General features: G+C 38.2%; 1 protein-coding gene across 1 annotated transcript; it reads left to right on the top strand.

The window, feature by feature from the left end:
* The first annotated feature begins 740 nt into the window (after positions 1-740).
* LOC124605741 (MAPK regulated corepressor interacting protein 2) lies at positions 741-22,368 on the top strand. The gene is made up of 6 exons (XM_047137620.1): positions 741-863; positions 975-1,065; positions 1,475-1,587; positions 12,512-12,565; positions 12,778-12,834; positions 20,656-22,368. The coding sequence occupies exons 1-6, from the start codon at positions 812-814 to the stop codon at positions 20,724-20,726; spliced, it is 438 nt and encodes a 145-aa protein (XP_046993576.1). The 5' UTR covers positions 741-811; the 3' UTR covers positions 20,727-22,368.
* Positions 22,369-22,499: the final 131 nt, after the last annotated feature.

The following is a 22,499-nucleotide window of genomic DNA, read 5'->3' as shown; positions in this document are numbered from 1 at the left end:
CCATACCATAACATATGATACCGTACTTACAACTTCTTCTTGAAGCAAATTAGTTCATCATATTTCACTTTTATGCTGATTAGAAACTGCATTTCACGAGAACATTTGTTTAAATGCAATATAAATTTTTGTATATGAGGCAAACGTGGTAGGGTGTTAATAAGCCTTGTAAACATACCTTGCACATTCTTTCTCGTCAAGAAAATATATTATGTATTGTCTGCTGTATTCAGAAGTCAATTAAAAAAAGTGACGGTTGATTAATGTTGTTCAGACACTGGGTTGTCATAGCATACGTGCAGACTAAGTCGTTTTGTTCATTAGGCAGCTTCAGGACAAGGCAGAATCACAAAAATCTGACCAATCGAGCATGCCTACTGTAATAGAGAAACTCTGATGTGGACGAATTTCATCCATAGGCAAATTCGTATGACTACAAAAGCAGCCTAGCACACGCGAAATACAACGATGCGCTCTTCTTCTGATGCCCAAAAGAGTAATTACTTTTCCAGGCGCATCTTATAGGATCTATATCATTCTTTTATACATGTTACTAAAGAAGGGCTGTTTCTTAGTTTTCATCCTCCTTTAGTGTCTAACAAGAGAACAAGCAAAACTGCACTACGACTGCAATGTTTTTAAACGCCCGCGCATCTGTTATTCATGTGTCACCCGAAGTTGCTCGTTTGATTTTCTCCCTATCGTGCACTCTCATTGGTTCTTCTCCTTCCTAAGGTCACCAAATGAACGATACACGGCATCGTGTACGGGCTATAGAAATCGCAGTTTGCGCAAGAAGAGTGCAGAGAAAATGTATACTGTCTCCAAAGGGCCAAGTAAAATCGTTGCTAAAACGAGGCGAGGTGCGTGATAGGATTAATAAGCGATGCGATTGAAAGTCCTGATGCCTATAATGTGATCTTCCCAACCTGTCGTCAAGCTGAATACATGAAAATAATGAAATTTTATTGCAGGACTTTCACACTCACAAAACATAGAAAGGCTGGAAACACTGAGGGACCAGACGAAAAAGCCCTTGGACTCCGATCAGGGTCAAGTTATGAAGTAAGTGAATAATTGGATGAATATTGTATTTGTTTGTTTTGCCAAAGTTTACGACGACCTGTTTAGCAATCGTTATCAAACACTTAATTATTATGTAATGCTAGGTCCAGATATATAATACGGGAAGATTCATCAAAAAATCCCTATAATTTACCCCTTTTCCATTTTATAGTAAAACCAAACGGGAAGTAGTGGTGTTAGGTAGCCAAGGTGTTTTAGAGACAACGGTTTTCATCGGAGTTAGTAGTGCGCTAATTTGGGTCCTACGCTGTATAGATATAAAACACCGTAGAATGTATTGGAAAGCAAGTGATATACTTATGAAAATTAGGTTTATTTACATTACTTATCGAAGAGATTATATACTAGAAAATTCTGTAGCGTTGTTTTGTTGGTTTTGCTGTTGCAGTGTGCCGAAACCCGTGTTCCACAGTGTGAATGGAAAACGATCCAATAGTCAGAGAACGCAGCAAGAAGTTATTAGTCCACAACACGCCGAGCTGATAAACTTCGTTTGTGAATGTAAATAATATCAACATCTCTTGAAAAGTACAAATTATGCAAATCACCCGAAGCATATGTTTGTTTACTTTCACTTCTTGGTTAATGAAATTTAAAAAAAAAAAATATTCGCAGAGGTTGTGCTGTATATTTTGTTACATTTTGTTTTGTCACAACGGAGTTTCGAAATAAGGGAAAAAGTTTTTATGGAGAATTATTACATTTATGTAGGATTCTGCATACTGGACTGAATTAGGTAGTAAGTTGTTTAAATACCTACCGCTGAATTGTCTGAATGTTGGGGTAAACAGTACAAACTGGTGCAATTAGGGTGTCTGACGACATTATTCTGCAACTATAGAACAAATGCGTGATAAATGTCAACATTTTTATTTTGGTTGGTAACAAACAATAATTGAGGCACTCTAGTGATAGTGTAGATTATCCAGGGGAAAAAAAACCACACATGAATTACTAAACAGAAAAAAGTGCTCTTTATGCTTCATTAGAATGTTCTGTTGTGAATTGGAGAGGTAAAAACAGGAAATAATGCGAGTATTGATTGATTATAAAAAAGTACAGGGAACGAGAGAAACTTTCATATAGCATTGAGTTAGTTGGTTTCATGTTTCAGCTATAACATTGTAGGCTACAGTAAATTATCATGATGTGGTTGACTTTCTGAAGTGAAGAAACAGAAAACCTGAATAAGTTGTAGAATAACAAGAAGTATGAAAGGTTCGTAAGACCTACATCAGGTGTACATAATAAGTTGAATAAAAGTCGTCTTGCTGCTAGGCCAAATACCTGTTGTGGCAGTCATCTGAGTTGAAAGAAATATGAATATTATAATCTCATGCAAATGAAATTTTTGATGTTTTTTTTCGTGACTTCACCAGTCCTGACTTAATATTTCTGTAAGCCGTGTAAATGAACAGTTGAGCTGACTCAAATGAAATCTCCCATTTATTACAAATTGCTGATATTGGGAAATGGGAACATGTTAGTTTTGGCCTCAGCCTGAGTATGAGAGGGGGATTGCAGAATCCTGAAGATTGTAATAAGAGAAAATGTTTGGGAAAGGCAACAGTCAAACAGTGTAGACTCACTGTTGATACAGGAGTCGTAAGGTCCTCTTTTTAACAGCAGCTACAGGCAAGTATTCTTGAATGAAGTTAAAATATAATTATGTATATAATAGTTAAGAATGTGTATATGAAAAAAAAGTTCATTCCTCTAAATAATCAGGTGGTTGCAAAATGACTCAACACCTTGATGGCCCCTGTGTTAAATTACCCTCTGGTAATGAAAATTTGAGCAGGTTGCTGCTGATAATAGCGGAGTATTTTGTGTTGGTTGTGCCTCTTACTGTAATTGAGAGTTAGGTAACATTAATCATGGATTGTATCTAAATAGAAGGAAAATGTAGATAAGATGGTGGTATTGCAGAAGTTTAGGTATACCCATTGTCAAACAAGGCAGCTTTCTTGTAATTATACTAAGGGGGAATTTTTAATCAATAATTTTGGGATTTGAGAAATTAAATCTTGAATGCAGTTGTAATAATGAGAGGCCCCTGTGAAATTTGTGAGAATACTCTGGAAAATAAAATTTATTTCTTCAGAACATTGAAGAATTGATGAAGTATATAAAAATTGGGGTCGACAGAAGCGTCCGATCCAATGCGTCGGCTTTGACCCGTGACGTAAGGGCGTTGTCGTGTGTGACGTCATGATGGCGCGGAATTTAGTTTGAGTGTGGCTGTCTCCAGTTCTGTTTTATCTTATTTTATTTACTTTTCTGATCTGTTCGTTCTATCTCGTGAGGTTTTTTTTTTTTTTTTAATCTAAAAACACTTATTACTTATTTTCATTATCTGTTTCCTCGAATTTCTGTTTTAGTTTATTACATTTATCTTTCTGATCTGTTTGTTCTATCCCGTGAGATTTTTTTTTTTTTAAAGACAAAAAACACTAATCAGCTACTGAAGCATCTTTCTTCTATGGGTTGCAGGGGTTACGACCCCTGGGGAGGTGGGTGGGTATTCATGCATGGCTGTCTTCACTTACATGTTGTAGCTATGCAAGGTGTCTAAATTTGTTTATATTTAGTTTGCCCCCCACCCACAACACCCCATTTCCCGCGCTTGTCCCGTTAGTGTCATTAGGCTTCTTGTGGAAAGTGTGTGTGTTTGTTTTTGTTTCCGCCATATTTGTGACGTCATGGGTCAAAGCGGACGGGTGGGATCGGATGCTTCCGTATTTCCAAAAGTTGTATGTGTTTATATGATTACCATAGTATGGAAAGTGGATGGGTTGCATCTACCAATACTGAATGTCACTTGGATCTGTGCTGTAATGATGTGGTGTAAGGTTTCATTGTGTGTTGAGACATAGAGCAGAAGTGCTCTCTCAGGTTTCCTTGGCACGAATGGACAATGATGTGCTCCCAGGAGTTCAGCAAAGTAATTGTTTACACTTTATGTGCAATATTTCAGCTACCAATGTAGTTGTCATATATGAACCCTCTGTAGAAAATGAATGCAGGAATATACTACAATCCTCTGTGTATTGCTCACATAGGGATTGTGAGGACAAGATTAGCTTAGTTACAGTGCACACAGATGTGTTTGTGTGTTTGAACAGTCATTCTTCTCACAATCCATATGTGAATGGAACAGGAAGAAGACCTAATAATTGGTTCAATGGAAAGTATTTTCTGCTGTGCATGTTATAGAGGTTTCCAGAGTATTGATGTTGATGCTGACGGGGTCAGCAATTGAAATATTGTACATAAGGTGGAAATAATAACTGGGCTGAATACCTGGAAGCACGCCATTAAGTAATTGAACAGAATACCGACAATATTTCTTTTGTTTTTATATTATTTCTTGGGATTTTGATTATGGTGGTTGACTGACCTGTGGTGCTTGAATATATTTGTGTACACTGTCTGAACTATAGGCCACACTGAAAATTTCTGCAACCAATTACACATTGTTTTAAAACTGCCTTGTGTGGTTGTCAGTTAGTTTGTAATGTGTTCATCTTCATGTTTCACAAATTATGAAATTCTTTTATTTTTATTTTCATTTGATAAATGTAATAATGACTGTAAAGTTCAAACAGGTTAACTGTGAAAATAAAATGTGTTTGGGTCTGTGAATTCTAAGATCTAGCTTGTTGTTATTGGTAAAGTATTTGACTATTTAGGACAGGTGATGGTGAGACTAATACATCTTGAAGTTGCGGATCTGTGCTTTCAGAGTACTATTAGCTGCACACACAAACTCCATGGAGGTGTTGACGCATGGGCAGTGAAAGAGTTCAGTGATTAGTTTCAGTGTGCCAGATTTATCTTGTGATCGGTATGAGCATAATCTGTTTTACTACACAGCATTTTGTTTAGGATTTTAACATTAGTATTAATACAGTTAATCTTCATAAATGTGAAATTTCCCCAACACATAAAATGCATAAGATATGGTAGACAGGCACTGTAGAGTGACCAAAATCATCCTTTACAGATTCTAAAAGGGTCCTAATCATAGGTGGCGGTCAGGAACCACATTGACATCACATCTCCATAGAATATGACCAGTCCTGCATACGGCAAATACACCATAAACTTTGGTGTCACCTTATTATTTTTGACTCTCTCCAGATACACAATTCATCATCTGAGCAACATGCATCTCATCTGTCATTCACTATAACCATTGTGGTGAAAGGTGACTTTGAGGTGGACTAACTTGGCTGACAAATTTTCAGGGTCTGAGATTAACTGGGGTCTTCCAAACCAAAGTATGATTCACATCTTCATGATGACCTGGAAAGGAACAACTATGTCTGAAGAGTGACAACTATCAATCTGAAGATATTGATTTGTATATTTTTTATTTTAAACACAGGCAACACTTCCAATAGAAGTGGTCATATGCTACATAAATGTGATGTGAAACGTATGATTTGACCACCATCTAAGATTTGGGCCCTGTCTGGGATATGTCGATTTTAGTTTGAATAAGGTGTGTGTTGACTGTACGCGAAAGAAGTTGCCCCCCTTCTAACAGCCGTGTACCGCAAGTCTCTAGAGGAACGGAGGGTTCCAAATGATTGGAAAAGAGCACAGATAGTCCCAGTCTTCAAGAAGGGTCGTCGAGCAGATGCGCAAAACTATAGACCTATATCTCTTACGTCGATCTCTTGTAGAATTTTAGAACATGTTTTTTGCTCGCGTATCATGTCATTTCTGGAAACCCAGAATCTACTATGTAGGAATCAACATGGATTCCGGAAACAGCGATCGTGTGAGACCCAACTCGCCTTATTTGTTCATGAGACCCAGAAAATATTAGATACAGGCTCCCAGGTAGATGCTATTTTTCTTGACTTCCGGAAGGCGTTCGATACAGTTCCGCACTGTCGCCTGATAAACAAAGTAAGAGCCTACGGAATATCAGACCAGCTGTGTGGCTGGATTGAAGAGTTTTTAGCAAACAGAACACAGCATGTTGTTATCAATGGAGAGACGTCTACAGACGTTAAAGTAACCTCTGGCGTGCCACAGGGGAGTGTTATGGGACCATTGCTTTTCACAATATATATAAATGACTTAGTAGATAGTGTCGGAAGTTCCATGCGGCTTTTCGCGGATGATGCTGTAGTATACAGAGAAGTTGCTGCATTAGAAAATTGTAGTGAAATACAGGAAGATCTGCAGCGGATAGGCACTTGGTGCAGGGAGTGGCAACTGACCCTTAACATAGACAAATGTAATGTATTGCGAATACTAGAAAGAAGGATCCTTTATTGTATGATTATATGATAGCGGAACAAACACTGGTAGCAGTTACTTCTGTAAAATATCTGGGAGTATGCGTACGGAACGATTTGAAGTGGAATGATCATATAAAATTAATTGTTGGTAAGGCGGGTACCAGATTGAGATTCATTGGGAGAGTGCTTAGAAAATGTAGTCCATCAACAAAGGAGGTGGCTTACAAAACACTCGTTCGCCCTATACTTGAGTATTGCTCATCAGTGTGGGATCCGTACCAGGTCGGGTTGACGGAGGAGATAGAGAAGATCCAAAGAAGAGCGGCGCGTTTCGTCACAGGGTTATTTGGTAACCGTGATAGCGTTACGGAGATGTTTAACAAACTCAAGTGGCAGACTCTGCAAGAGAGGCGCTCTGCATCGCGGTGTAGCTTGCTCACCAGGTTTCGAGAGGGGTGCGTTTCTGGATGAGGTATCGAATATATTGCTTCCCCCTACTTATACTTCCCGAGGAGATCACGAATGTAAAATTAGAGAGATTAGAGCGCGCACGGAGGCTTTCAGACAGTCGTTCTTCCCGCGAACCATACGCGACTGGAACAGGAAAGGGAGGTAATGACAGTGGCACGTAAAGTGCCCTCCGCCACACACCGTTGGGTGGCTTGCGGAGTATCGATGTAGATGTAGATCCCTTGGAGTTGGGGCACATCGTACACTGATAAACAGCAGTGAACATATTTTGCCAGCAGAATCGGTTTTCATTGTAGATGGTTAGGCTCATTATGTTAAAGTCTTTTGTATGGTCTGAATCAGTTTGTTAAAATAGAAAGATTTAGATGATACCTTTGTGCTGTTTGTTGTACAGGATAATGATATCAGAAACTCTTTCCTCTTGTCTGACCATTTGACACGAGTTGTTTTTTTTGTTTGTTTTAACTTCAAGAAAACCTATGAGTTTCTTACTTCCAGTCTGAATTTGTCTCTGAGTATCCAGACCACTCTCTCCAGACTTCTGCGTCAGATCCTAGAGACTTTGGAACTATAATAATAATAATTATTATTATTAGTCTTTCTTTTTTTAAACGTTATGTCTGGTCAAAAATGGAAAGTGACACGGACCTTGATCAAGCGTGGCTTCCTTTTAACTGTACGGTATATCTTACATTGCATTTAGGAACTTTTGGGTTATTGAACATGTATCAATAATTACAGATTTCGAATATAATAGAGGGAAATTGTAGTGTTGGCAGAAGAGCCAACACCGTGTTGCTAGAGGAGGCCGAAATGCACGCATTTAAGCTCACGCAGGCTGGCGTGAGGTCTGGAACATTACAAGGAAATGAGAACTTAGAAAAATGGACGCAGTTGCTGTAAAACTTAACTTTAATCCATAATTGGTGTACATATCTCTTGACTGTACATGCTTCACCATATAAATATCAAATGCTATGGAGCCTTGCTAGGTCGTAGCAAATGACGTAGCTGAAGGCTATGCTAACTATCGTCTCGGCAAATGTGAACGTATTTGTCAGTGTAGCATCGCTAGCAAAGTCGGCTGTACAACTGGGGCGAGTGCTAGTAAGTCTCTCTAGACCTGCCGTGTGGTGGCGCTCGGTCTGCAATCACTGACAGTGGTGACATGCGGGTCCGACGTATACTAACGGACCGCGGCCGATTTAAAGGCTACCACCTAGCAAGTGTGGTGTCTGGCGGTGACACCACAGAAACATTCCGCGTGGGAAAAATATATTAAAATCAAAGATGATGAGAGTTACCAAACAAAAGCGCTGGCAGGTCGATAGACACACAAACAAACACAAGCATACACACAAAATTCAAGCTTTCGCAACAAACGGTTGCTTCATCAGGAAAGAGGGAAGGAGAGGGAAAGACAAAAGGATGTGGGTTTTAAGGGAGAGGGTAAGGAGTCATTCCAATCCCGGGAGTGGAAAGACTTACCTTAGGGGGAAAAAAGGACAGGTATACACTCTCGCTCTCGCTCGCGCGCGCACACACACACACACACACACACACACACACACACACACACACACAAGCAGACATTGCCTGTATATTTGTTGTATTGGGTATGGATATTTCGATTAGTTGTGTTAATTTCTTCTTTTTATTGGTGAGTATGATGTCAGGTTTGTTATGTGGTGTTGTTTTATCTGTTATTATTATTGCTATTATTGCCAAGGTTCCTAGATTGATTCGTACAGTAGAAATCTGAAGAGTATTGCATGGTAATGATTTTTGTCTGTCCACTACCAACATTAATGATTTATATTACATATAAAATCAGCCAATTTTGGGACCTTGATGATTCAAACTTCTCTGTTTCTTTTTCCCTTGGTTGAGTTTACCTGTACCCTTGTTAACAAATACTATAAATTCTAACAGTTTTATATTTGAAAATTTCAGGCAGCAATTAAGCAATTCTTAGTGAGTGGTAATTATAGTATGCAAACATTCTCAGGTTACATGTTGTCTCAAATCTGGTCACAGTTTTGAGTTTTCAATGAAATTCTCCTTTGTCTTTGTTGGGAACAATTGTTGTGGCTGCTGCTGTGTTCCGGTCATAGCCCATAGGCAGCTTGAGGCTGATCCGTGTATGTCATGATTACATAATACTGCCAAAGGATGTGTCCGTGGCTGTGTATTGGAGGTGTCAGTGCTCTTTTAGGGGCATAGACTATTCAGTACCTTCATGTATGTCTTCTCAGTGTTGAGAGCTCACTTCCAGTGACTAATAGAATTATAGCTGCTGTCCCAATTGAAGTTGTTCTTGCATAGCCAAAGCTTTATTGCTTCTTTAACAACAGAATCCCAGTGTGTAGGAGTGTGGGACAATATTTCTGTTTCAGCAAATCTTATTATGTATTTATTTGTAACACTTTGTTCAGCAACTGCTGAGGGTTACAGTTTTATGCAAGGATGTCATAGTGAGAAACTTCACTCTCGTATCTTACTTCCTCACAATATTTGAGTGTCATTGAAGCTGAGTGGGTTGCAGTTGCCTTAACCAGTAGTGCTAGTTTCCAAAGCTGGTGGCAGGTTGCTTGCATTTGCATGGGTCACCATCAATTTCAGATACTTAAAATTAGTGTCCTTTGTCCAAACAGATTTTCTGCTTCTTTTTTAATTTTATCTGAGCCATGACATGGAGAGGAAAAAAAAAAAAAAAATTACATGTATGTGACATTACAAGTAACAGACTTCGAATGAAAACTTTGTGCAGATGTTTTGGGTTATTTACTTTTATTCTGTGTGTCAGAAAAAGACTGCTTAAAATTCGTATAACAAACATACAGATGGTGATCATTAAAGCCATTTTTATACAGTTGTTTCTATTTCTGGTAATTTTTATTACTTAGATACATTAGCAGGTATACATTATAAGTTTAATGAATATGTAATTTAATTTTTTAGTAAGTGTAACACCTCATTTTGACTCTTGAAGATTAGTTACTAGAAACTTTTGGTTCTTATATTTAATGTAATGTACTCCATTCTGAAGATCTCATTCTCTCACCAGTTTGAAACTTTGCCACTGTTTGTAAACACATACATGAAAAACATATTTATTGTTGGGGGGAAAAATTAAAAAAACCGGAATGGGTGCTTTTGAGAGTTGGTGTTTAATACAGTTTTTTTCAGATTTTAGTAAAACTGAGCAAATGTTACAGCAGTGTCATGCTACATATCAAATTGATGTAAACCAAAACCTTCATAATGACACCAGTTTCAGCTTGCTCTCTGAACAGTGAACAATTTTCATGTCTTGAAATTTAGAACCAAATGAGCTTAGACATTTTTATTTTCTGTTGACTATGGGTCCATATAGTAAACAAAAATAATAAACTGTGTGGTTCAAACCTTTGATTTCATATTTATTATGGACTGATACATTATCAATGCTGATATATTGTCACAATAGTAGCAGTTGTGTTGTGATGTATGGTTAGGTTGTCTTTTTACCCCCCTCTGCTAATGCTCGTCATGAAAAACAATGCATTCATGTGTGTCAGCATTTCACAAGACAGACAGGACTTGTTTGTCCGTTCAAGGAGTGGAACCTTCAGGGAAGTGTTCCCCACCCACTGCTCTGCTTCCCACTACAGTCATTGTGGTGGGTGGGGTACCGCTTTCTGGTTGAAAGTCTGTTCTGGTTTGTTGCTGGCGCCTCAAAGCAACGTGATCCAATATTTCGGAGATGCAACTGTTTTTCATCTTCAGGAGAATGCTGCTGCTGCCGCTGAGAACTCAGGGGGCTCAGCAGGAGCAGCAGCAGTATCCTCCTGAAGATAGCAAACAGTTCGATCACCGAAACATTGAAGAATCGAGTTGATTTTTAGGACCCGGTCACAAATTTGAAGAGACTTTAAAGACTTATTGCACCGAGAAAGCCTGTGAAGTCACACTCCTTTTTGCTGCAGTCTAGAAAGGTACAGCAAATAATACTCAATGTCCAGAACAGAAATTATCTTTCGATTTCCACATTCCCTACACACGGTGTATGCAGGAAGTCTGGTTGTACATATAATTGCATAATTAACTGAATTTTTGTGAATTTACATTTTTACTGTTCATGTTATATATCATGAAAGTACTTCCTGGCGTATTAAAACTGAAGAGTGTGCTGGACTAGGACTTGAAACTGGAGCGCTGCCTTTCATAGTTAATATGGAGGTTGACTGAAAAACCACGTGCAGAGCTGTGCACATTAGTATGCCACATGACTGTCTGGTACTCACATCCACCTCATTTACAAGATTCACAAACATTTCAAAAAATGTTCTTGCACGTTCCCATGGATTACACTGGACACAAATGGATGGGGTACACAATTTGCACCCTGGTTAGGGAAAAGGGGGGCGGCAACAGTGACAAGTGGCTTATCTGGCCAACCCTATACCAGTAACATAGCAAAATTCAGATTAACATGCCGACATGGCTCAAAGGCAAGAAAAACAGAGGAGATTTTTATTGACAGTACTGTCCAGGTATGACTCACTTACAGAGACTTTACAGCTTTACCTCTGCCAGTACCTCTCTGCTAATTTCCAAACTTCGCAGAATTGCTCCTGCATATATACCTACAGTTAGTCAGCATATGAAATATTTTGAGTAACCTCATCTGTTCAGATTTGATAATCAATTACAGGACATTCTTAATTGTAAAGAACTATGCAGCTATTCTTTCAAATTTCCACATTTTGTCAGTCATTTGCATTTGTTTCACATTCCCTACAAATGAACAGTATAGTTCATAGTGAATCACATGAGAATTTTGTTGCAGTAATCCACATCTACATATACAGTCTGCAAGCCACTGCATGGTGTGTAGTGGAGGATACTTTGTGCCAATACAAGTAATTTCCTTTCCTATTCCATTCCTAAATGAAGGAAAGGAGGAATGACCTTCTGTATGTCTCCACATGAGCCCCAATTTATCTTACCTTGTTTTCATGGTCATTATGCAAAATGTAAGTGCTTTGCCTATTCCCTAAACTTTTTTAATGGTGTCTCACAGAATCTGATGTTCCCTCTAAGGTACCGGTAACAAACCTAGCAGCATGCCGTTGAATTGCTTCAATGTTTTTCTTTAATCCCACCTAATGGGGATCCCAAACAGTCAACAATTAGTCACACAAGTGTTATATACACGCTGTCCTTCGTAGATGTGCTAGTTTCCTAAAACCTTTCCAATAAACTGAAGTCGAACCATTTGTCTTCCATACTGGCACTCTTAAGTGCTCATTGAAACCAGTTTCACTTGTAAATCAGTATTAATACTACTATAATCATAGACTGCTGTGTCATTTGATTTTTAACAGCATACCCCTGCTCCATTTGAGACTTCTAACAGTTTGCTTAGACCAAAGCCCACCCCCTCCCAAAATCTATATAATTTTCCATTGCACCAGCTTTCTGATGAAATTTGGCCAGATTTACTGCATCTATGAAATAAATGCATTGTGTGAATTGAGTGATAACATACTGGTGTGAGTAATCATTAGTAGAAGTCCATAGTTTTTTTGTACTAATGGGCACTTTCTAGATTTGGAGTGTACATGGTGGTCTTCATAGTCTGTGCTCAGTGCTATTGTTTTATGTTATATATTGCTCTACCCAAAGAGCTAACAATTGTGTTATCATTTCAGCTTGGCATAGGATATGCAAAGAATATGAGCAAGAACCATCAGAACATGATCGAGGTGAGTATTCCTCTCGCACCTCAGGACATTGATTTTGAATTATGTACGTACCTTTATACTCTAGATTAATGTTAATCCATTTTATTACTTTGTCTAATTTTCTTTTCTTTTGTGAACTCCACATAAATATATATTGCAATTTTTAGTTAGGTTTTGTCATGTAATTGCATTATATTGTTCACACATTCCGTCTTCCCCATTTCTGTTCACAGGTTCTAATCATTGTATAGTCTATTACAATGATGGTGAACGAAGTCCAGTTTTACAGGGTAAGTCTATATGAACCAGATAACCGACAGTTTGTAAACATATGTCTAAATACTTGCTTCAGCATCTATACTTCTGTTAATTTAGAGCTCAAATTTAAACACTGGGAACATTTAACAGGGTTTGTATTGACACTTTGGCACCATTAAAATCTTGACTCCGAATAAAATTTGTGCTTCCAATCCTTCTAAAGGCTTCTCACTTCCTCTCACCAAAGCAAGTGTCATCCATGAATTACCTGGAACAACTTCATTTGTGGTACAGGAGAACGTAATTTTACAGCCAACAAATGTTATTGGACCAGACAGTATCTCCTGTTGCGAGACAGGGCTTGGTGTCTCATCAAAACTGAAAACAGTTTTATAAACTGGCATTCTGCTCCTCCTAGTGTATCTCCTACGACGGTACGGCATGGCTGTGTGCTGCGTGCTGCTGCCTGCAGTCGACTGATGCAGGAACAGAAAGCGCGCCGAGCGCTCGATTCAGCGCTGCCTTATCGCTACGTCACTTCCGGTGATAAACTTGATTTTAGCCCGCCGCGAGCTAAGTAATACTAGAGCTCGCGGCTGCCTACTGCCTCGCCCAGCGGCTAAGTCCAGCTCAAGGCCACCCGCCTATAAGGCGGCGCACACAGCATGATTTAGACATGTTGATGAGTATTTACTCTATATGGAGGCCATGTGAGTGGGCAATGATAGGAATAAACAGAAGAATAAAAATAGCCTAAATTGCTTTTGCAAAGATAAATGGAATTTTCCAAACCAAGTATTCAGTAAATCTGTGAAGGGAAGTTTACAATCAGTGTGAATTATCAGTTTTGACTTATGGCAGTGGGACAGTTTAATGTGGAAACAGTTCAGAAATTGAAAGGTTTTTCAGTAACTGATGGACACACAAGTGTTTTAAATTACTGGGGAGTCATGAAAACAAACAAATAAATCAGGGTGCAGACTGTATTTGAAGAAGTAATGATGACTATAATGAAAATGAAATGATGGCAGCAGGGCACATAGCAAGATGAAGAAATGGTAAATGGACCAAGGAAGTTCTTTGCGGATGTGAAGCGGTTAGAAAAGTCAGAGACAACACTCTAATGGAAGATAGGTAGACAGCATTAGAAGACATGCAGAAGAAATGTGGAAGTGTTTAGCTGAAGACCATAATACATGGAAATGTCTGGAGGAGGCCTTTATTCAGCAATACAGGTCAGAATGCTGGCAACAATATAGCTAAATGCTAGATTTTCCATTGAACTTTATCAGGATGCTGGGAAATTCACAATTGAAAGAGGAGACAACCAAGGAGGTTCTGTATCACCTAAACTTTTCTCAGGAGACACACAGAAAATGTTCAGATCCTTAAAGTGGAAAAAAATGATTTTAATGATATAACTGAGAATAACTGTACCACCTTCATTTTTGATGATGACATTGCACTTTTTGCATCTAGTGCAGGTAAAATTACACAGTGAGTGGAGCAATGTAATAAAGCAAGTTTGAATGTAGTCCATAAATCAATTAATAGTGATGTATAATCAACATAATGGAAGCAAACTGGAATACTACAACACAGTTATGTAACTAGTGGATTAATTCTGAATGAAGCAAAAGAAAAGTAAACCAGAAGAGTAAAAATGAGCTGAACTGTTTTTGAGAAGGTAAACATTGTTCAGAAGCAAGGTCTTAGGGATTTTTACAACCAGTTTTGTGTTATCCAGTGAGATATGGAATTTTGATGTGGAAATCATTCTTAATATGAAGATTACTTGTTAGGAATTACTAGAAGAGACAGTATGACAAACATATGAATCGGGGTATATTCTGGAGTGTAAAAGTAATTATGACTGATGTGGTCTAGATGGTGGCTGGTAGTTATCTTCCAAGAGATAACAAGGAAATGCAGCCACATCGTAATGGAAGGTGGGTAGGTGACATTAGAAAACTTAGAGGAGTGAGGTGGACTCATAGCAATAAAGACAGTAATGCGTAAAAAAAAAATTGTAGAATATGTCTGTATCCAGCAGTGGATGTCAAGTGGGTGATGTTCCAGAAGGGAATTGTGTGTGTCTTCCATCTGTTGAATATATGTACTGGGTGAGTCACGAGGTTTTCCCCGGTTTCTGGAGGGTATTCCTTAGGTTACTTGGAACAAAACATGTAATTAAAGTAATGGGATCAGATCCATAATTAAGGAGCTGCAGTAATTGAAAAACTCAGCAAACGGCAGGGAAAAACTTTTGTTTCAGGATTTCACTATCTAAAATGCACATAATAATTAATTTAAACAATTTTGTAGCAGTTTCTTACATTCAGAGTGGATTTAAAGCAAGTGTTCAAAATTTCCTCCCTGCATGCGAAGGCAAAGATTCGCATGTGAGTAGCATTTCGTAATTTCACATGCTTGTTCCTTATTGGTGTTGCGGCATCAAAAATGCATTGTACCAATTCTTCTCATGTTTCCATCTTAACTTCGTACACGATGTCTTTCATCCACCCCCAGATGCAGTAATCTAGAGTTGTTAAATCTGGGAATCTGACAGGCCAGTTGATAGGGCCCCTCACGACCTATCCATCGATGTGGGAATTTCTGATTAAGATAAGCTGTTACCACACGGTGGAAGTGTGCAGGTGCCCTGTCATTTTGGACGAACATGTGGCGTCTTGTTTCCAGAGGAGTACCTTCAAGAAGGTGCAGTAAGACTTCTTGTAAAAGGTTACTGTACATCTGACCATTTAAATTTTCCAGGAGAATAAACAGCCCCAGTAACTGTTCACACACAACACCACACCAGACATTGACACTGAATCTGTGTTTGAATTGAGACACTATCGTGGCATGGGGATTTTTGTCTGCCCAGACATGCATGATGTTGATGCAGGTTGTCTCATCACTGAACATGATGAAGTGATAGAGCTACCAGTTTCAATTTAACCAGTTTCAAAAGTGCAAATGTTTGGCACAACTATGTGGTCCTAAATGTTGAACTTTCTGCACATGAAAAGGATACAGTCCATTCTCATGAAGAATCCTACATACCTTAGATTGTGAAACTTTCAATCGGGTAGCTAGGCATCTTGTACTTGAGCGAGGACTGCGCTCTATTGAATTAAGAATGTTTTCCTCTTCTTGAAAGTCACGGTGTCTTTCGGAGTGAATATGAATATTGGGAAGAGTACCAGTTTCTAGCAATGTTCAATATGTTTTACAAAATGTTTGGCACTCAGAATCCTATAATTAGGATACCAATGGTGATATTCTGCAACAGGAGCTTTTGCATTACCATAACAGAAGCCCAAAATGTACACCCTCTCTCCATACTCCTGCAATGAAAACTTGTATGTCATTGGAAAGTGTACTGTACACAGGAGACAATAACAGTAAACAGTGACTGCAGTATCGACAACGTGGTTGTTATGCAAATGTAACACTCGCTGCACTTGTCTACCTAAGACTGATTGGGTGTCCTGTGAAAACAAGTGTAGTGCTTCATACACCATGGTATGTTTTGGAACTCTGTTGTAGCTCCTTAATTAGGGATCTAATCACATTACTGTATTCATAGTTTTTGTTTCAAATAACCTAAGGAATAACCTCCAGCAACTGGGGGAAACCGTCGTGACTCACCCTGTAGATGTAGATGTAAAAGTTCAGAAGGTTGATATGCTAGGAATTTAAAAAATAATAATTTCTCCTCTTACACTCATTGCCAAAAAGGTAAAATAAACTCTTGTCCATGCAGCGAAGAGCACAACAATTATTTTTAATGTGTCAGAGACACTGTAAGTTAATGTTGCTCATCTGTTTTCATTAGTTGCACATAGTAGTTGTTGCCTAAAATGATATTTTACAGTACATCATGTTTGTAAAGCAAGATATCATTGCCTTTTGTTCCGCAATGCCATCCATCTGTGGCTGATGTTAAAGGCCGTAGAATATCCCATAATTGACATTGCACTGTGTATTCAGCACAAAGTTAAATGTTCAGTAATGGGTGGTAGGTGGTCATGCTGTCCCAGCCACCCTAAACTTGATATGGCTGCATTTAATCAATCATGGCTGGAATATAAAAAAAGAATGATCTACTAGAAGGCCCTTTGCATTAGATCTTGATGTAAAAGTGCAGTGGAAAGAGCTTTCCAGTTTCATTAGTATTGTGTTTTGAAATGTCAGAGTGCTGACAAGTATGGGATCACAACTGACCTGTCCGCAGATGGTAGGGCAGATCATGTTGTATCTGGTACTCTGAAGTATGTTGCCAAAATACTGGTTGTCGTATTAAATAGCAGGAGAGTAAAACACTGTTGTTTTATAAGGTGCATAAGTATTCATATTTTATAGTTCAAAATTCTATCACATTTGTATATTAATGTAGGCTGTTACGCCTAGCTGTGTTATCTATTTCTGTTGCCTTGATAGTTTGCAAGAGGATCTTCAAACTTCATGTGGGTTATACTCTGCTTATTATGTATGCATCTACTATTAGTGGAAAATGAGTCTTGCCATGGGAATGCCACAGTAAACTTGCTGTTGCTTACAGCAAAGAATCTGTTGTCACAGCTTACCAGCATTTACTTTCGGATCAGAGAGAGAGGTTAACTTTCTCAGGCAGCCTTTTTTGAATTGAATGCAGTATGAAGATTATTGACTGAAGTGAGTGCATTATTTGTTACTCCACGTGAGAGTTTGGGTCCATAATTTGGGATGTGGTCCAGGACACCTTACTTAAACACAGTGAAGACTAAATAAGGAGCTGCAGTAACTCTAGACTACTCACAGTTGTTGCAGTATAAACGTGGGTGCGCCATTCTCAGACAGGGATGATGTCCACTTAAGAGCAGAGCTTAACAGCATGACTGTTGGTTTACGTTCTTTGTACCACACCTCATGGACATTTGGAGTCTCATACTGTAGCTTTACTTTCACCTTTTAACCCAAAGCGGTCAACTATACAGTTACTGGTGATAGAAAGTGGAATGAACTGAACCTGTCAAGTGACAAATGTTCTGTGGAAGATGAAAAGCAAGACTACAAGAAGCATCGTTCCTACATACACGTATAAATATCTTATGTGCAGCTAGATGCAGATAGCTGAAGTCATTTTCTAAGGATGGTGACATAATATATTAGCAGAGAATATCTTCTTTAGATATTCCATTGGTTTTAATTTAACTCATCTCTTAAGTCTGATTCAAAACTTTTTTGCCCTATTTCATCCTCTTGCTATTTCTTTCATGCCCTTTCCTCAAACTCATCTTATCAAGATCCAGCAATCTTTCTGTTACTGTTACTTACATTTACCTTAAGGTAGTAATTATTGGAGGGCAGTGGCCTTGCCATAGTGCTTGTACTGGTTCCCTTCAGATCACTGTATTTAAGCGCTGTTGAGCTTGGCTAGCACTTGGATGGGTGACCGTCTGGGTCTGTCAGGCACTGTTGGCAAGTGGAGTGCACTCATTCCTTGTGAGGCCAACTGAGGAGCTGCTTGATTGAGGAATAGTAGCACTGGTCACAGAAGCTGATAATGGCTGGGAGGCCGCTGTGCTGATCACATGCTCCTCTATATCCGCATCCAGGATGCCTATCAGCTGTTGATGACACGGTGGTTGGTAGGTACAGTTGAACTGTATAAGGCCTGTTTGAATGGAGTTTAGTAAATCATTATTTGGGATGTTGATGCAATTATTTCTGATTTTGCACTTGATTGATGGAAATTTATATTTGTAGCAAGTGTGAAAGAGATTTATAAATGTGTAGTAAAAACTGATAATAATTATTATAGTTGGTCCACTTCACAATTTACTGTTGTATTCTAAAATTGGACTTTATCCTGGATCATTGCTAATAACAGACAGTGTTGTACCATATGGGCCATCCAGTAAAGTGTCGCCCTACTAGACCTTTTCTTCTGCAGTTCCTACGTCACAAAGGCTCTCCCTTGTCTAAACTGGCACCCTTATGTTCATAGGGTCTTGATATTAACAGAATCCCTGTATTACTACTGGTTGAATTACACAGCCCTGTCTTTTTTTTCTTTTTATTCACCCAGCACCCTGTTTACAAGTGCATGGATAGTGAGATTTCTTACCATTTGTGTAATTTCACTTACCTATAGGCCCCATGTTGTAACATTGTGCTCTGTCCTGTTCAGCCACTGCATCTAATTTCACTAGCTGTACAAGAAACACTGCAATTAAGCACCTGTAATTGGCGACTTCACCACCCTAACAGACCTTCCATCTGACTGATGAAATTAACCACTCATAATCATGTAACCTGAAACCACAGTTTCTTTGTCATTTGTACTTTCCTATACTTTTAAGTGATGCAGTCCCACCTTGTGCAGATATTGTGACATTACACACTGCTGGCATGCCCCTGACAATCACTGCTTTATTCCTCCCCTTTCCAGTAATGGTATCAATTTTGGAAGACAGTATTTTTGTAGCATGCTCACACTTAAAGCTAAAGAATAAGTATCTCACATAAAGATAGTGTCATTTTAAGTTTAGTACATACTGTGCACTGGGAGCTACTGCAGATTGTTTACAGTTTAGGTATGATAAGGCAAGTAAACAATGTTCCTTTATTACATGTACCAACAGATATCCTCCAAATCTTCTTGACTCATAAGTATCGTGTGCCAGACTGGGAGTCTAACTCAGATCATGGTTATTGGAGGCAACGCTGCATGGAGTAATTAATGATAATTTCATGTTGCTCAGTGGCTTGGTGAAAGTCTTTTAACTGGGCATCAGTTCTGTTACTTGCATGTCCCTAACCTGCCCCAGTTGTAAAATCAGGATGAGGGACCTACAGTGTAATGTGGAATGTGAACCACATGTTGTTTCTGGCAAATCTCCACATCAGTGAGAAGTGAATGCTTGGTTAAAAAGCAGACTGGGATTTGATCCCACAACCTTGTGGCTTCCAGGCACCAAATTTACCAGTAGACAACCAGGCATGATTGAGTAATTTAAACTGGACTTGTGATCTGACAGAAGGCACTAAAAATGAGTCGCACCCCAGTCTGGCCACCCTGATTTAGGTTTTCCATGGTTTCCATAAATAAATTAAGCTAAATGCCAATATTGTTCCTTCCCCATTGTTGTCCCGTAAGAGCTTGTGCTTCATCACTAATGACATGGTCAGATAGACATTACAGTCTAACATTGCCTCCTCCCTTCATCACGCTCTGATAGAAAGTTTGTATGTTAATGCCTCCCCCCCCCCCCCCTCAACTTTCTCAAAGTTTCTCATGGCTCTTCAGCATTTTGTGATGGGCAAACAGCCCTATAAGAAAGGATATGCTTTAAAATTGCTTAGCTACAGTCTAGGCGATAGCTTAATAATGAAATATTCACTCTGCAGGTGTGTGTGTGTGTGTGTGTGTGTGTGTGTGTGTGTGTGTGTGTTTTAGTAAGCAATAAATGATGGTTATTTATGGTTTTTTAATGTAATAATACACCACAGGGAAAGAGTAGAGCAAGAATGTAAACAGCTTATAATTTCGTATTTATCTGATGATTGCATAAAACAAAAGTTTGAATGTTTTTAAAGTAGATGTGTAACACAAATAATACTTTTGTTTAATTTTCAAAGCTGAGTGTTGAATTTAAATGTTCTGTTGTCTTCAAAAGAAACCGCAACCCGTGAATCTTCTCTGTTGAACTGCTCGACATGAAAGCTGAATAAATTACAATTACACACTACTGCAGAACTCCACATTCTCTTGAAGCTGTTCAAGCTATGACTGTTATTTGCTCTACCACTAATTTTATAAAACCACAAATGAAGTATTAATAAGATATTCTTTCATTTTGCAGATTTTAAACCATTTGACCTCGAATCTTGGTGGGGTAAACGATTGTTCAATAACATCACAAAATCTATATAAACAGTCTTTTCCATGAGTAAGCAAAATGGATCGCAACAACACTGCTCAGACTACTTTGTGCACTGTGCAGTTGATGTTGATATTACAGCAGGCAGTAGGCTCACATCTAGATGATTGAGAAGTGATATCTCCTTCATGAATTTGGCAGCTGGTAGTGTGTGGAAAATTTGTAGTGGCTCTTACCAGTAGCACACAGTGCCATAGCCGAGCAGACAAAAAACAAAACTACATGACTTGCCAATCATCACTGCAGTTCAGCTATGAAACATTCATTAACTATGACTGATATCTCTGTGTGGTGTAAGTGTAAGACTAATAACAAATATTTCATTTGTGTGATTCCTGTGTGAACTAGTGCAAGAACGACATTTATCTCATTCAATCCATAAAGGTTCTTTATACAGAAAGTGACATTGGACACATACAGCTACCCTGAAGAAATTAAATGTAAGGATGAATCAACAGTGAAATACATTCACAGTATTTTTAATCCACCGAGTCATGTTGTTTCGTTTGTGCTCCAGCTTCTGGTGCTGCAGTGACTTGTGACGTGGTGAGATAGTGATGAGAGTGAGAATATAGACTAGTCCTTGTAGCAGCCAAAGAAAGCAAGAAGTTTCCACCTTAAATTTTTAAAAAATAGTATGTATGCCACTAGTGCTGCAGGTGAGGAACATTGTAGTTACTTCAGTTTTATAATGGACAACGTGTAAAATTGAAGTAATTCTGTGTTCATCAGACCAACAGATGCCTTTGCAATACTATTTATTTGCATCTTGCAATCAATGTGCACCAAGATATGTATATATTTTAATAATGATGCAGGAAGTTAATAGTAATGTTGTTATAATATGAAGTCCCTTGTAATGCCAAATGAGTTTGGCATGAACCATTGGTTAAACATTTCTGAGTTTTCTATAGTAGTGACATATTGTATTGATGATGAATTGCAACCCTTAAAGCATTTAAAATGTTAATGAGAGTTATTTTTTGATCTTTACTGCATTTGAAAACTCTTTGCTCATAGCTGTTGTTTGTTGCTTGTTTGATGAAAAAGAGGAAATTATACTTTGAAAAATTTTAGATGATGAACTTGTCTCTGATTGATGGCAGTAACATTGTTACTTTTCATACACCACTGCCTTAAATGTTGTGAATTATAAGTTTTTTTTATAAATCTATATTTTTCCTGTATTTGTTGATTTTTATATGAGGAATTTATCAAATGTTCACAGATTTATATATGTTTATACTTCATAATTGTACAATAATTATGACATATAATATAGTCAGTCATTTATTACAGAAACACTTTAAAATTTTGAATGTTAAGTGTATGTAATTTTGCAGATGTGATCTGAAATTGTTAATGCACCAATCATATAAGATTGAAATATGTTCCAGTGAAAATTTTAATCAATTTGTATACAATATTTTAGAGAGTTTATGATTATTACTGTGTGTTCCACAGCATCCTCCGAAATGAGTTGTAGAGCTATTTCAAATGTACTTGAAATAAGTCAAAACATACCATATGTATAGCTTCTGCCTGATGGTCGATTCTGTAACTTAAATTTTTGTTTCACATTTTTGAAAACTCTTTGAGATAGCTAGTAGGGACTGAACTTAATTAATATATATATATATATATAAAAACACTACCAAGGTGTTCTGCACAGGAAAATAGGGCAAGTTTGTAGATGTGGCTCTCTTTCTACAGAAAATGTAGCAGATATTTGTGCTAGAGCATTGCAGTAAATGTGTTTATTTAAC

Source organism: Schistocerca americana, chromosome 3 (genome assembly GCF_021461395.2).
Source record: "Schistocerca americana isolate TAMUIC-IGC-003095 chromosome 3, iqSchAmer2.1, whole genome shotgun sequence".
In the NCBI taxonomy this organism is placed as follows: Eukaryota; Metazoa; Arthropoda; class Insecta; order Orthoptera; family Acrididae; genus Schistocerca; species Schistocerca americana.
The sequence above is the reverse complement of the archived record's forward strand: the minus strand, read 5'-3'. Positions and strand labels throughout refer to the sequence as shown.

Bases quoted from the DNA above. Each gene is read 5' to 3' on its own strand.
- LOC124605741 (XM_047137620.1), top strand. From the start codon at position 812: ATGTATACTGTCTCCAAAGGGCCAAGTAAAATCGTTGCTAAAACGAGG. The intron at 1,066-1,474 runs GTAAGTGAATAA...TTGCTGTTGCAG, and splicing joins GATCAGGGTCAAGTTATGAA to TGTGCCGAAACCCGTGTTCC. The intron at 1,588-12,511 runs GTAAATAATATC...TTATCATTTCAG, and splicing joins GATAAACTTCGTTTGTGAAT to CTTGGCATAGGATATGCAAA.